General features: G+C 36.3%; 1 protein-coding gene across 4 annotated transcripts in view; it reads left to right on the forward strand.

The window, feature by feature from the left end:
* The window catches only part of GABRB3 (gamma-aminobutyric acid type A receptor subunit beta3), a 242,476-nt gene that overhangs the window by 105,151 nt on the left and 120,609 nt on the right, over positions 1-16,716 (forward strand). The window contains exon 1 of one of the 4 annotated variants that reach the window (XM_026707446.2): positions 16,577-16,712. The exons of the other annotated variants lie outside the window; for them this stretch is intronic. Within the exon in view, the coding sequence (XP_026563231.1) occupies positions 16,633-16,712 (80 nt within the window). The 5' untranslated portion in view covers positions 16,577-16,632. Of the gene's footprint in view, positions 1-16,576; positions 16,713-16,716 lie in introns of those variants that run through there. 4 annotated transcript variants of the gene reach the window in all.

Consider the following 16,716-nt stretch of genomic DNA (forward strand, 5'->3'; position numbering starts at 1 on the left):
AATGTATTTTACCTCGATAGGATTTCTGTCTCCGCAAATATTTTCATATTTCATTTACAAGTAATACTATTGATATAATGATATTTATAAATAATAATAATATTTTTAAACAAAGGAAAAACTCCTTTAATAACTCAAAAATATTTATGAACAATTATTGGGACTCAACTCACAGTACTCATGTTTGTCTTAATCAAAATATTAGTTCCACAAAAACTACTTTGACTTACTTTTATTTTATGGAAGAGGTCTGACAGCTGCCAATTCACAGCTGTCCACAGCTCCCCCAACCCAATAAGGGTCAATTTAGTGACCAATCAGGATTACAGATGTGACCACATGACATGGACTACATTTCCCTGGATATATTTACTATGATACATTCCCTTAAGGGGACAGCTCACAATTCCTAACTATCTCAAATCCCATCAACTCTAATCTGTCTGAACAGCACACTATCCTTTTCTCCACCCACCTTTCTGCCACTGTTTTTCACTTCAAACTAAAATGTGTTTAATATATCAGGGAAAGAAAGAAGCACATTAGTACATATTGTACCTTGCTTAGTACTGAAAATGATGCATTTAAAAAACAATAAGTAATCCAAATGTATGGCTATTCATAGAAGCTGACATTTCCTTTCTTGAAGGTTCCTCCCTGACTAATAAGGACAAAGAGGGTTTTAGCTATTTATCCAGTTGCTGTTTATTACATATAGCTTGTAAGATGTAGGTAGGGCACCTAAAGAATTAAAATCAATCAATCTCTCTCTTTCATATATATATTCTAATTACGTATGACTTTTATTTGTGCCACAAACTACATACTTGGGCACATATTTTGCAGCGATATTCCATGCGGTGTTCTATGTATTTATGCCACGTTGGTTGACCTTCTTACCATGCATTCAATAGGTAGCCTGCAGTGGAAAATTTCATGTGCATAATCATCAGATAATCAGCGACAATTATGTAACTGATTACTTTTAAAGATCTGAGAAGCAAATACAATTCTCATCAATAAGCATAAACAACAGAATCAAGCAAATATTTAAAGATGTGAAATAATGGAATATAAATTTAATGAACAGTATTGTAAAAAAAAGCTGATAAAGTTGGGCAACTTGTCAACTACAGGAGTGATTCTCTCTCACACATACATGATTTTGCTTTGAAAGCCTTATATCAGATTTACTACAAGTTAAAAAAAATACATTGTGATCTGTAGTACTTTTTTAAAGTGGTCTGCCAAAAGTTCTCTGAACGCACACGGTAGATTCACTTCCTTTTCTTAGCTTCTATAGCAGTACTAAAAAGTAATCTGAATTCTTAGGATCTCAGAGTAGATGAATGAATAGATATCAGATTTGTCTAAGTCCCTTCCAGCTTAGCTGTAGTGCAAAAAATAGCATTCATGAAGCCATTTCTGATAAACTCAGATTGGTCTAAAAATGAATGGCATCACAGGTCCTAAACAAATGAGAAACATGTGGAAATGATCCTCACTTAAAAGGACTGCATGTGGCTTTCATCTCTTACAATATCAATTCCTGCCATTGTGATACCTAAATTGTACAAATGCATGCCATGCTGGCAATTACTTATCTCATTATGGCAGACATGAAGAATTATCTGGATCATATGTTTTCCAGCCTGCAGAGCTTTTAGAACTGTTCTTTCCATATACCCTAACAGTTACCTTTCTTCTAAAGCCATATCTCTCTCCCCCCTCCCATTTTTTTTTACAGTCCTGAGCCTTTATCCCTACCCCAAACTATATGTCCAACTCTGTATCCTTAGGAAGAAACAAAACAAAAGGAAAAGCTTTCATCACACATCAGCAGAGATCAGAATTTTCCCTAACCTACCAGGCTTTAAAATAGGCTTTGACAACAAGGTTTTGCTAACAGTGGGTGCTATTTTAGTTCTTCATTGTCATTCTGGGAGAATTTTTAAGGTCTTTTTGCTAGAGAATGAATAGTTAAGCTTTGCCTCTCAACAGAATAATTCCTCTTGTTGTCTTCACTGATTTCAGTGGAACTTTTAAAGCCTTATTGCTATGCATTTCTATGCAGCGATTGTCATTTGATTTTTTTTCTTCTTCTGTTCAATCCTGTCTGATTCTCAAAGACTGCCTGCAAAAGTCCCTGCATTTTTCTTGGGAACATTTATCAGAAGTGGGTTGCCATTGCCTCCTTCCTAGGGCTGTGAAAAAGTGACTGGCACTAGGTCACCCAGCTGGCTTTGTGCCCAACGTGGCATTAGAATTATTGGTTTCCAGAGCACTAATTGCTGTACTAGTACAATCCTTTTGTCAATATAAAACCACAACACCCTAAGGTTTAATAGTTAAACTAATACATAAGAATCACCATATATTTATTTAAAATATTTTATCTTGTTTTTTTAAAGGCATTTTGCACAATGAATCTCTTCAAGTATAGACATTTTTATGCGTTTATTTTTCTCTTTCCTCCTATGTTCAAATCCTACTACCAAAATTCTATTGCTTTAGAATTTAACATAGCCACAATTGTTATCAATGGAAAATGTTTACAAGTCTAGTTGTCATATGTTTGGGTGTGACACTAAATTAATGAAGGAATACAGCACAAATGTCTCTCTGCATGGAAAATATTCAGGTAGGACATATATACATAGTCAGTTATTCCCATTTGCCTTTCTCACTTCTACTGCATCATGACGCAAAATCAACCTGATATCAATTTGTCCTTGACTTAAATAATTCCTTTTAAGTACAGTAGACATTGATTCTTTCTAGTATGGTTTCCTCTCCTATGTCTTGTTCTACAATTATAATAATCTTTAGCCAGTACTGTCATTATCCATATTGTCTAGAAATTATGAGAGAAGCAGCCAAACACATCTTAGATGAGGCAGCATATTGTACATTATTATGTATTCTAGTTAAAGTTGCAGGCATTATGAGAAATTTCTATGCAAGAATTACTGAATTATAGAATTCTGGAATAATCTTACCAACAGGTTATTAGTCTTACTTGTGCTGAATTGACTGAAAGTGAGATGCTCAGTGACATCTTTTATTTACTTTTAAACTTCATAAATTTTCTTCCATAAATTCAGTCATCTTTATTCACTATAATAGTTTGTAATTGAACTATAGTGTTATTTTTTTCAAAATTCTCAATGCAGTTAAATTAAATTATTACATAGATATTAAAGAAAAAACTTATCTATATAAACAGATGTTATCAACTCTGGTTTTTATTTCAGTTCTGTATAAATTTGAGTAATATGGAATACTACAGAAAATAAATAATAAAATTTCCTTTTAATATCTGAAAAGATCAAGTTACTATTTAAATTGGGACACATTAAGACATAATCCAAAGTTTGAATAGTCTATACTAAACAATCCAAATAATGTATTTTTAAAAATTGCTTGTCTGAGTCTTATGGGAAATTTTAATGTATGTAACTTAAAAATTCTGGGGTTGTTTATCCTTGCTTAACTTGGCTGATTTATCTACTTGAAGATAACTGATCAAGACATTTAATTAGAAAGAGTGACAAATGTTGCTTTAACCATTCAGTAGTCTCAGGCTCTTGTTGACTTTATAGGGAAGTGCTCTCCACACTAATCTATCAAGCACAGCTTCTTTCAGTTATTGTACATTCATCTTTGTATCACTTATCAAGCCACATCTCTTCTTATTCCACTAACCATTCCAAGCATCACTGACTTTTCCAAAGAATTTGCATGCACGACATGCTAAAATAAATCAGATGCAGTCTTGTGATTTTGCTTCTAGTGAAGTATCTGGTTTTATACAATTCAGTACCTCTCTTGTTGGTTGCTCTGGCTGTCCATGGTATATGCAATAATTTATACTAGCACCAAAGTTCTTCTTTGATCAGCCTTTCCTAGTGTCCAACTCTTACACCCATACATCATTACCATCTAACTATCCTGCTTTTTGTATTTATATCAATATCTCTGCTTTGCCAGATCTATTCATGTTAACCATTGCACTGTGGCCTAAGGTTATGCTATGTTTGATTTCAGGAGTAAATCTGTCATTATGAACGATTTTTGATCCAAGGCAGATAAACTAATTCAATTACTTCTTTGTTGATTTTATACATTTCATGTCCATCTGCAGCTGTCATCATTATCTTTGTTTTCCTGATGTTAAGACTCAATCCTATTTTTTTTACTTTTGTCCTTGATTTTCCAGATCATTTTTTCCAGGTGTTCCTTATTTTCAGCCAATAGTACGGGTTTCGACCAATGCCCTAATAAAATCAAGAGCCTCAAGCCATTTTGCAAAAAAAAAAAATATAAATCCAATTGTTTATTAGGAGCGCCATGTTGGCACAACCTAAGTGAAGCCAGCTCTGAATTCACCCAGTTCATGCCTTGCCTCTGACCCTGTTGCTCCCTTCTCCCAAGGTGTGTCATCAGTCACATTTCTGAACAGAGGAATTTTGCAGGTCATAGAAGTCACTTCCTTCTAGCTATGCAGGTCTCTGTGGAGATGGCCTTGATTTCAGCTGGCTAGGATATGTTTTGTTTTGGCTGAGGTATAAATTCCTCGGTGTAACTGGGAGGCACAGTTTTCCATGCCCCTGCCTAGGGCAACTCAGGAGCAGGTCAGGAAAGCTTCATGAGTTGACAGTTGTATCTGTCAGCATTCTAGAAAACCTCCACTCCAACAAATAAGTCCAAGGCAGACATCCTCTCAAAAGTTCTTTTTTATTTGGGTAGTAAATTGGCATATCTGAGAAATCCCAAATCTGAAAGCTCCGGGTTTCCTTGCAATAAGTAAAAAATTAAAATCCACCCCATGCACCCATTATCACATCACATGCCCCAATCACCATCCATCCCAACTTGAGACCTCCCCTCAACCAGGTGCAGAAATAACATGACTTTGACTTAGAAGAAGAATGCTATTATGTCTGACCACATACACTCCAAGAAATTCTCCCCTCCCATTTTCCCAGGCTCAAGAATGTGGCAGTGTGGAAGCGTCTGGTACTAATATGGCTTCCAAAGCTGACAGTATCATTTATGTACCTCGAATTATTTATGGTTCTTCCCCCAATCTTCATTCCAACATCAGGCTATTCCAGATCTAATTTCACTTCAGCATACAGATTGAACAAAAATGGTGATAAGATATATCCCTGTCTAACTCGCTTACAGATCCTGAACCAATCCATGTCATCACAGAGTCTTCTAATTTTTGCCTTCTGATCAGTATACAGTGGAGTGATAAATCGGATCAAGGGGATACCAAGATCATGCAAAGCCACTCACAGCTTATTGTGTTCTTCACGGTCAAAAGCTTTTCCATAATCAATAATACACATATATAGCTTTTTCTGATATCCATGTGACTTTTCCATAATCAATCTAATATTGGCAATGTGATCTCGAGCAGGGGTGAGTTTCTACTGGTTCTTTCCCCTCTGTAGAACCAGTAGCTCTGAAGAGCAGCAGACATAGAACCGGTTCTATGTCTGCTGATGTTATTGCCCACCTGGGCTCTTACCTGATCTTTATTTCCTGATTTTTCAACTTTAGCTGCTGAAAGAGGCACAGCTACAGTTAAAAAAGCAGGAAAAGAGGACTGTTTCAAAGGCTGCTTCTCGGCAGGCAGCGTGCTGATGACGATTTACAGGTGCGCCGCAGCGTGCGGGGAAGCACATCATAAATCACCAAACCTCATAAATCCCGAACCGGTAGTTAATCCTGTCGTATCCCACCCCTGATCTCGAGTGCTTCAGTCCTTTCTAAAGACAGGAAATCTCTGATAGATAAGATTCTGTAGTTTCTGCTTGATTGTATTAAACAGAATCTTTTTTAAAAAAATTTTATTGGTTTTTAAAAACAAACATAAACAAACAAAACATAAAAACATCAAGCTGTCTTCCATAGGTGTACATACAGTGTGCCGGTTGGTTTACAAATTGTTTTGTGCTTCCATTTCATAGTCTTCAATTAAAATTACATTACATATAATCTCATATTGTCAATCAAAAACTAAATACCTTAGTATCATTATTAATCAATCATTTGACTATACTTTTATTCATTCATGTTTTACAAGATCACCATAATTTACTTAATTTATTGTATAACAGTTCATATTATCACCCCAAATCTATCCTAAAATCATTTTGTAGTTATAATTTTAAAAAAGTACATCTTTATATATTTATTATTTTCTAGAAATCTACATATTTCATTACTGTACTTTGTTATCTAACCATTGATAGAAAAGATCCCAAATTTTATAAAATTGTTTATCCTCTCATTCTCTAATTTCAAATGTCAATCTACTCATTTCAGCACATTCCAATATTTTCTTAATTATTTCCTCCTGTGATGGTATCTTCTCATTTTTCCAGTTTTTAGCAAATACAATCCTAGCCGCTGTTAATACATTTACAATCAGGTATTTCAAGTCTTTGCTATATATTTCAGGTAGAATTCCCAATAAAAATATCACTGGTTTCAAGTCTATATGTTTTTTCGTCATTTTCCCCAATCACATGTGGATTTTAGTCCAGTATTTTTTGGCATCCACACAAGTCCACCACATATGGTAATATGAGCCAGGTGTCTGATGACATTTCCAACATTTTTCAGATTTATTCTTGAACATTCTTGCTATTCTTGTCGGGGGAAAATGCCACCTGTAAAACATCTTATACAAATTTTCTTTATATGCTGTTGACATTGTCATTTTATAATTTTGAGACCACAATTTTTGCCATTTCTCTAAATCAATCCCATATCCAAAATTCTTCCCCCAAGCAATCATAGTTTCTTTAACTTGTTCTTCTTCTAGTTTAATGTCTAATAAATATCCATACATTTTTTAAATCACCTTTTCATCAGTACCTGTCAAAATCTTATCTAAGTCAGTCAATTTATCATAAAAAATTTCTGTTTTAGAATCTTTATCATACCTTAAATGTATTTATGCATATGAAAATCAATTCATCTTCATACCTTGTTCCTCTAGTTTTTGCATAGATTTAAGTTCACCCTTTTCATTCAGTATTTCACCTTATCTAACTATTTTTTCCTTTTTGTATATTATAGGATACAAGAATGCTTCAGTAGTCGATAACCAGACTGGAATTTTCAAATAACATTGTCTTTTAACCTTCTCCCAGTTTAACCACAAAGACTCCCGTATATAATGTCTTCTAAAATACCCCTGTGTTTTAGTTCCTTTATATCATAAAAAAGCATTCCACCCCAACAACAGATCATGTCCTTCTAATGTCAACAATCTAGCATTTCTTAGTGTTATCTATTCTTTAACCCACATCAGATTTGTAGCTTGGTAGTACAACTCCCAATTAGGCAAACCAAATCCTCCTCTAATTCTAGCATCTTGCAAAAGTTTTAACTTTATTCTCGCTTTCTTACCTTGCCATATATATTTCAACACAATTTTATTTAAATATTCAAAATAATCTTTTCCGAGCCTAATTGGAATTGTTTGAAACAGATATAAAATTCTGGGTAATATATTCATCTTGATTGTTGAGATTCTCCCTATTAGTGAGAGTTGTAAGTTTTCCCATTTCACCAAATCTAGTGCTATCTGCTGTTTAAGTTTAATATAATTATTCTCTTTTAATGTACTACATCTTGCTGTCAAATATATTCCCAAATACTTGATCTTATTCGTGACTTGAATTTTCAATAGGCCTGCCGGTTCTTCCTTTTGTCTTAATAGCATATTCTTTGTCAAAATCTTTGTCTTATCTTTATTATTTTCAAATCAGCCACCTATCCATATGTCTCTATCTTTTCTATCAATTTTAATGCTGTTTCTAAAGGGTCTTCTAAGATGAAAACCAGATCATCCGCAAATGCTTGCAGCTTAAATTCTTCCTTTTTGATTTTCATTCCTTTTATATTCTTTTCATCTCTAATATTTCTGTTTAACACTTCCAAAGTTAACACAAACAACAAAGGTGATAGTGGGCACCCTTGTCTTGTTCCTTTTCTTATATTAATAGAGTCCGTCAGTTCTCCCTCTATCGTTACCTTTGCCGTTTGCTTGTAGTATATAGCTTCTATAGCTTGAATAAATTTTCTAGCAAAACTCATCTGTTCCAACAGTAGGCAAGCTCCAACAAAGCCAAAAACCCAAACAGTTATTACAAAGAAGGAGATAAAAAAAAATGCAATAAAGCTGGTGAGGAGGGATAGCACAACTTAGGAAAAATAAAAAGGGCACACTGCACTCTATTTAATTATCCAAGGCTCTTATTATAGCTCTCTTCTCCAAAAATTTATCACCTTTTTTCCCGCTACATTTCAACACCAGACTCCAGCTGTTGATAGACACCCAGAAGAGCACCTGCAATAATACTCTCTCATGCTCTTCCCTCTATCTTATCAAATAGCAATGTCCTTGAAAAAGAGTCTCAGTTCTTTCTTTCTCAGCTTTGTCTGGTCACAGGGAAAAGAATATTTTCAAGCCTCTAGTTGGCAGTGCTACAAAGTTTCTTTGCTCTCACTTTCCCCCTCCTTTTCCAAGCAGAATATAATGGGAGTTGATAAAAAGAAAAAAAAGATATTTTTTTAAAAATGAATTAACTAAAGGGAGCCTCTAGCCTAAAATATTACAAAGTCAAAGGAGAAAAATAAATAAATAGATGTGAACGAAAAAACCAGTCCAATACAAGATGGTATATAAAAAATCTAGCAATGAGAGAAAAAAAAACACATTACTTTGACACTCCTGTTTAAAATCGCCGCTTAATCACTTCTGTCAAAACTTTTACAGATTCTTTCTTTCCCTTAGGGTGTCCTTTCAGATCTTAGAGTAAAAAAAAGTTCTCACCAAACCAGCACACTTTCTCTTTCTGCTCTCTTCCATTTCGGAGCTGGCCCAACTTCAGCAGCTTTAATGGCTGCCTCTTTGCCGCTGGCAAGAAGAGCTTCTCCTGGATCTACCAGGGACTTTGCGGTGTCCCTGGGATCAGCAGGATGCGCTCTTTACATTCACCATCTCTTCGGAACAGTTTAGATCTGTTTGGATTGTCCAGGAGCAAAGATATCGGCAGCGATCTCAGACCTCCAAAATCTCATGCTGTATCGTCGCGACGCCAGCTCCGCCCTCACCGTATTAAACAGAATCTTGTTTGCATCAGAAACGAATGCAATCATGCAATAGTTAGAGCAGTCTCTGGCATTGCCTTTCTTTGCTAATGGAACAAATCTTTTCCAGTCCTGAGGCCATTGACAGGAAGACCATATCGGTTGCCACAGGGCAGTGATGATGTTAATTGGCATTGGTTTTAGTAATTCCATAGGTATTTCATCAATACCTAGGACTTTCTAGTTAGGCAATTTCTTCATGGCCCATTCTACTTCTTCTCTCAAGATGTTTGGTTCTTTATTAATTGGGCTATCATCATTGTCATCTTGATAGTAAGTCAAACTTCTATAGAGTCCTTCTGTATATTCTTTCCACCTGTTCCTGATTTCCTATTAGTCATTGCAGTCTTTAACAGATCTTTGCTGTGCTGAAAAGCTGAATCACATCATTTTCACTATGGCAAACATGATCTTAGTATGTCCTTTCTTGTTAGCTTCTTCCAGCTTTTGACACTGATCCTCCCACTGTCTATTTTTGTCTTTTGGGGTTTATGTTGGGAAATTGCATTCAGCTTTTTAATTTCATATTACCTTTGCCTTAGGCACCCTTCTCTTGTCAGCTATTTTGAGGGTGTAACATTTGTTTGTTGTCTTTGGTTTTTGGAATGACAGATGCTTTCCAGCAATTTCCATGATGTTACCTTGGATCTCTCAACACTGTTGATTTGGATATTTTGCTTCCAGATTCTGTGGTTCAAATCTATTCTTAACTTCTATGGCATACATAGATGATATGTTGTTCACATTACATTTGGGGAGGGAATAATGTCTTTTTTCACTTTGCAATTTGGGCTGCTAATAGCTACAATCAGCACCAGGAATTGTCTTAATAGATTGAACTTAACCTTTTCCATTGTTGTTGGCATAAAATAAAATCTATCTGATTTCGATGTTGTCCATTTGGTGCTGTCCAGGTGTATAAATATTGCTTGTGTTGAACAAATCATGTGTTCATTATGCTGAGATGATTTTCCTGGAAAAATTGCACTAGGCAATTACCAACTTCATTAGCCCAGACTTGCCTACTATTCTTGAAACTTCTGTTTGGTCTACCTTTGCATTGAAATCATCCATAATATACAAAAGATTCTTTGTGGTACTTGCTTGAGAGCACATTGAAGCTCACTGTAAAAAAGTTCAATTTCATCATCATTTCAGTCTACAGTTGGAGCATAGATTTGTAGTATGTAGTATGCTGAGTGGCTTGCCTCAAATTTGGAGAGATATCATACAGTTATTATATGCCCGGTAATTCTCCATACATATAGTCATTTATTTACTTATGCAGAATGCATCTCCTTTTCATCTGATAAAATCATTTCCAGAAAAATAAACCATAAACTCATCTGATTTGAATTGACCACTGTTTATCCAGCTGGTGCCAAGGATGTCATTGATCATTCTAATCATTTCTCTTTAAATTTTGAGTTTCCCAAGAAACTTGCTTCTAACATTCCATGTTCCAATTTGATATAACTTGGTACAGTCTAGGCAGCTTTTTTCAACATAGGCACCATCAACTGTTGGGCTTCCTGAAGTCTTTCCTCCAACAATGCCATAAAATCCTTGATTACTACAAACTAGCCCTTGCTCTTCTCCAGTAGCTTCCAGCCTGGTGAGTACACTGTTGGTATCCACATCTGAATCATGTTGAGTTATTGCCATAAAGTATTCTGGTTAGATTTTTTTATAGGATAGTTCACTATTGCTTTCTCTAACCCTCCCTATTTATCTGGGCTTGGGACTGGCATATGGTTGATGAATCAACCGTATGGCTGGGTTGAGTGACAAATACATCCTTAGAATAAACTGTAGTAGGTTTATTAATTATAATATGCATTATTTTTTTTTTAGAAAGGCATGTCCTGATTCCCATTATTTTAGACAAATGCTATTTATTCTTAAAACTGTAAATTGTTGGGATTCTGGCAATTGCCTGGAATTTTAAAGTTGCTGGTAATTTGGGGATAAAGTTTCTAAGCATTTAGTAGTGTTTAATCAATGATTTATTTGCTGGGAGACATTATCTAGAAACTTTCACCTTTATCTATATTTGATGCTGAAGCAGATTTAATTGCTTTGATAGATTCACTGGGAACAAAATAGATCTATGTTCTTGTTAGTTCTACTGAATCTTTTAGCACATATGATACTACCCTGGTGTGTTTGTGTGTGTGTGTGTGTGCGTGTGTGCGCGCGCACATGCATGCACATGTGTGTATATAAAAGTTACAATGCAAACAGTATTGATAACAGAAACACATTATTTTATTATGATACCTTTGTTTGAGAGCCATTTCCATAAAGTATGTAGCTAAGACTATCAGTAAACATTTGGCCCATGGATGTTGGCTATAATTTCTACCAGCATTACCATTGTCCCTATTGCTAGGCCAGACTAAATCCTACATGCCGCTCCCTGGATTATTTGACATGCACTTATCTTTGTACAGTAATATCAGGAAATAAAATTGTGAGATGTTTTGCCATCTATATGTGGTGATGGGTAATTTTTCATTTAATGAATCTATTAATGTTTTGAACTGATTTATGGAAGCTCTTAATTGGCTATAAGAAATTCATAAAAGAAACAGGCTTTTGAATAGGTTTAATTTTCTTCCAAATGGAATAGTACATTTTTTAAAAAATTGTGTACTAAGAATATGCCTAGTAGTCAATTTAAGTGACAACTATAGGCATGAGTATTTGTTATTTTTTGTATAAAGCTTTGCCCCGTATTTTAAATCAAGGACTATAGAAAAATCCCAATTCTTTTACTAATAAGATAATGGCTTTGGTACATTTTAATATATTTTTATTTTAATATTTTATTGTGATGCATGAATTGATATATTGGTATTGCAAGACACAATGACTAGGCATTAGAAGGATGGACTAACATTTTAATGTAGTACATTTACAAATTTAATTAACATTTTAAATTTTCTATCTTATTCACTGAAACCAATTATTCATCCCCTCCATTGAAACAGAAGGATTTTAGCTAAAACCCGAATAACAACAAGAAGCAAATATGATGGCAGAAGCAGCAATATCACTGATTTCCAAGCTCTTTAGAAAACCAGTCACATAATTGACAGGACCTATGCTGGATAGGTATATTGGCTGCTTTCATCACTAATGTACCTTACCTCCACTTGCAAATAATTTATAAATATTAATTCACAATATTTTTAATTTTGCATTAAAGTTATGCCAAAATGAAGTATTTTAAAACATTAGATTATTTCCTGGGGTATAAAAGAGAGGGAAGTCAAATACTTAAGAAAGAACAGAACTTTGACTGAAATTCTAGGAAGAGTTATGCAGGTTTCCTCTAGCTTAACTGGTACCATGATCAAAACATGAGCAATCTTACATTATTTTATACAAAAGCAGTTCCACTGTATTCAGTTGGGTTTGATTTCAAATCAGTGTTTATAGCATCTGATTTATTGCTGACAATGTTTATCAGGACATAACAAGTTAATGTGTACTTAAAAGTAAGATTTCATGCCATGGTTGATTTCTAATATTTCACTTGTTTTCAACATAATTGAAACATACCATCTTCTGCCCAAAGACTTTTTAATACATGTATCATTTGTAGAGTGTTAACAAGGAAATAAAAATCTAAAAAAAGCAAACATCCAATATCTATAATCAATTAATTTTTCACACAGCAAAAAGACATCTTGTAAGAATGCTAAATGGGAAAATAATCTTAATTAAATGACTATAACAGATTTTACACATTTATTCTAAGTGTTGATTTGCTCACACCTTACATTTCCTTCCAATTTACCTATACAGGGGATTAGTCAAAAACACGATACTTGATTATGTGCATCTCTTTAACACAACCTTATAGTTTCTGTTAAAAATACTTCACTTAAGAAAACATGTATTATAAATTTCGAAAAGAATTTGAATATACATAAACAGAAAAGGAAAAGGAGATTTGGGCTTCATCTTACATTTAATGCTGCTTTTTGTTCCTTTAACAAAGAAATATGGCTAATATGTTGATAGCTTTGCCTTCCATAAACACTCCACCCTGAGAGAGGGGAGGGAGGGAGGGGAGAGGGAGGGAGGGAGAGGGAGAAAGAGTATGAGATGGTAGTTTTTCACTGCAAGTGTGATAGTATAAATTAGTGCTAATGCAGCATGTACAAAAATATATCCTATTGTTTCCTGAATCTCCTACCATTTAGCTTTTAGTGTATGATCTTATTTCCACTGAAAGGAAGAAAACTTTTTTTTTTTCATTTCTCTGCATCACATTTTATATTTTTTCATTCTGTTTTTGTTATTTACCTTTTTGGGGCCTATCTTTTAATGCCCTGGCCCCATTTCTACAGTAATACACATTTTTCTAGATGTACAATATATGGATGATTGCATCAGTGAAGCCAGGACAGTCAATTCTAAACTGAGCCTAAAGCCATACACACAAGCTCTTTGTCTGGGCTGACACTGAGAAAGAAATGCTTGCATATTTTGTATTTGAGAAGCCAAATACTGTATCTTAGGTTATCTAAGATTTGATGAATATTCAATGAATGACCCAGTGTGATACTCATTTTGTCTCTGTCTCTTAGCCCTGAACATACTCATGATTCTAATGTTTAGACTAAGGTATAAATCTACCTTCCTGGGCTCCCCTTTCTGAAAAGCTTTGAGACTTATATTTTCCCTCACACAATGGGATAGGGTGAGATTGACAGAGGACTTACTGATGACTGCAAGTGAAAGTTTAATTTTGTTGCCAGGTTTTAATGTTTGTGTTTTAATAGATATATGTATGTATTAATGGTATATTGATATTCCTTTAACTCCTTTTTGGGAGCTGCCCAAAGTTCAATATAAGATGTGCAGTTACATAAATATTTTAAATAAATAAATATAGAATGCTGCCAATGATAATTTTTGTTCTAATACATGGTTTTCCAACCAGATTTAGTTGTAGACAAAGTTACATGTCCATATCTGCATATCCAATCATGATAGCCCATCACCCAGAATGTGTTCCTCCATTTCAAAAAATCTCCTTCATGAATTATATCCTTTAAAAAACCTTTGTATGAATAAATAGGCCATAAGGCGTTACTCCAAAATCATGTGTCTTTCCATTTCTGCCACTTATCACAGAGCATGGAGATCTTTGGAGAAAGCCTGCATAGAGACCTCAATAGACTTCCTATGCTTGATCTTTAGTTCAGTGCAGGGATAGTGTCCTTCTACTCGTGAAAGGGACTTGTCTGGCAATTCATTTTAATTTACCTCTCAAAATTAGATGTTGTGCCAAAAGAAAAGTTAAGCTTAACACTTTTCAGGAGACTCAGAAAAGATAGCTTCCTAAATAATTAGAAGGTCAATAAGGGCATGGAGGTACAGAGTTTTTGTCAGAGATGAAAAGCAATAAGAAATTGTAAGAAATATTCATTTAGAGTTTAGTAAGGCAGAACAAAGAGTTGATTCTTAATCAGGAAGTACATAAGTATTTGTGTATATGTGTAGGGGTTTTACTGTTCCTAGAATTTGGCTGTTGCTGCTAGGTTGATATGACATTTCTGTGCTTCAGTTTATTTCTTTTCCCCAAATAAAAAAAGAAGTTGGAAAATAATTTGTGATTACATTGAGAGTAATACAAGGACAAAATGCAAAAAATAATTGGCCTCCTCCTCTCAGCTGCTTCTTAGAGAAACAAAAAAATCTCATCTCTTTTTCAGTTAGTACCAAAACGAAATAAAATGGTTTATATTTCCCAAATCCTCCTGTACATATGTTTTTCAAATATACTTCATTTGACTGCTAATAATTAAATTCCAAGCCATTCCTATAAAGCAGAGCTGCAAAGTCATCAAGCTAGGTTTTTCCTACCTGCCAGGGCAGTTAAAGCTCCTGAATTAGTGCAGAGAACTCCAGTGAAAGAGTTTACTCTTAGGCAGCAGTCAAAGTGCTGCAATTCAACAGTACTCAAGGTCATCTTTAAGAGAATCAACTCCATGAGGGTCCCCATACTGATCCGGTGCTGTCAATATCATTCTTGGAAGGTGGAGGAAAGAAAAAAATGTTGGGATTTAGAAACCAAGAGTGATTTCTGAAGTGATTGAGCTGCAAAAAGTAAGATAAGGACATCCATGTTAGAAATGAAATGATGTTAGAACAGATGTTAGAACCCAATTTATTAGGAACATGGAAAGAAAGAAAGAAATCACAGATGATAAAGGTTATTAGAAAGAGCAAGTTTATAATTATTTGCAGACCCATTATGTAAGGGAAGGAAAATTTATCGCTTAAAAAAATCTTTTCAGCATTTAGCCAGGTTGGATTTTTTTTTCTATGTTTAATATTGTACTTATTTGATGTTTGGGTCATTTCCCTCTCCCCCCCCCCCTTTTATTTTTTGTACAAATTTTGTTATTATTGTTGGATGTATGTTTTTTCTATTTTTTTTCCTGTTTTGTATTTTATTCCATTGATACAACTAAATATATATAATATAATATATAATATAATATATATATTATAATATATATATAATATATAATATAATATATAAATTCAGGGACTGGCCTACTTGCGTTTGCTAGAAAGAGCAAACGCAAGTAGGCCAGTCCCTGAACGAAGAACTTCGGAGGGACTTACAAAGGTGCCCTGCACTGAGTCAGCACAGGCGTTCAGGGTTAGCCAGGCCGCGAGGTGAGAGCCAAGGAGCAACAGGGCAGATCTCTCCTGCCCTGCGCCCAGCTCCCCCACCTCACCCCACCCAGGCGGCGGCGAGAGGTACCGGCCCTCTTCCACTCTCAACGCCTCAGGAGCGGTTTCACCTGTGGCTTGGGATCTCCACGCCCGCGGCTCACTTAACGCCGGCTTGGCTCTTCGGCGTGTGCCCACAGTTTGATCTCGTCGCCAAGTTGCCGCCTCAGTGGAGGCAGCAGAGCGGCGAGGGGCCGTGGGGAGGGGAAGGCTGGCGGCGATTCCCGCTGCAGAGGGAAAGAGAGGCGGAGGTGGGCGCAATCGGGACGAAGCGTCCGGGTGGAACGGCTCGCGGGTGCCTCCGCGGCAATCCATGGACGCCGTCCCCGGCCGGCAGAACTCTCCTGGGGGGGAAAGGAAGAAGAGGAGGAGGAGGAGGAGGAGGAACCCCTCGGAGCCCCCCGCAGCCGCATCTCGTCGGTGCCGTGAGCAGCAAAGCTGAGGCTCTGCGCGGCGAGGCAGGCGGGCGGGCGGGCGACCGGGCGCGCGCACGGGTGGGGGAGGAGAAGCCCTCCTCCGCCTTCTGCACAGGAGCTTCGCGGCGCTAACGGCAGGGGGGACGTGCCGGAGGAGGAGAAAGGGGACGCTCGCCTCCGCCTCTTCCTCAGCGGCTCTCGGGCAGCCGGAACCGCACGCGGCGGCGGCGACGGCTGCAGCGGCGGCGGCGGCGGCGAGGGAGCCGGGAGCGGAGGGATGTGGGGCTTTGGGGGAGCCAGGCTCTTCGGCTTCTTCTCCGCTCCCGTCCTGGTGGCCGTGGTCTGTTGCGCCCAGAGGTAG

Source organism: Pseudonaja textilis, chromosome 8 (genome assembly GCF_049901715.1).
Source record: "Pseudonaja textilis isolate UNSWEBS1 chromosome 8, rPseTex1.2, whole genome shotgun sequence".
In the NCBI taxonomy this organism is placed as follows: domain Eukaryota; kingdom Metazoa; phylum Chordata; class Lepidosauria; order Squamata; family Elapidae; genus Pseudonaja; species Pseudonaja textilis.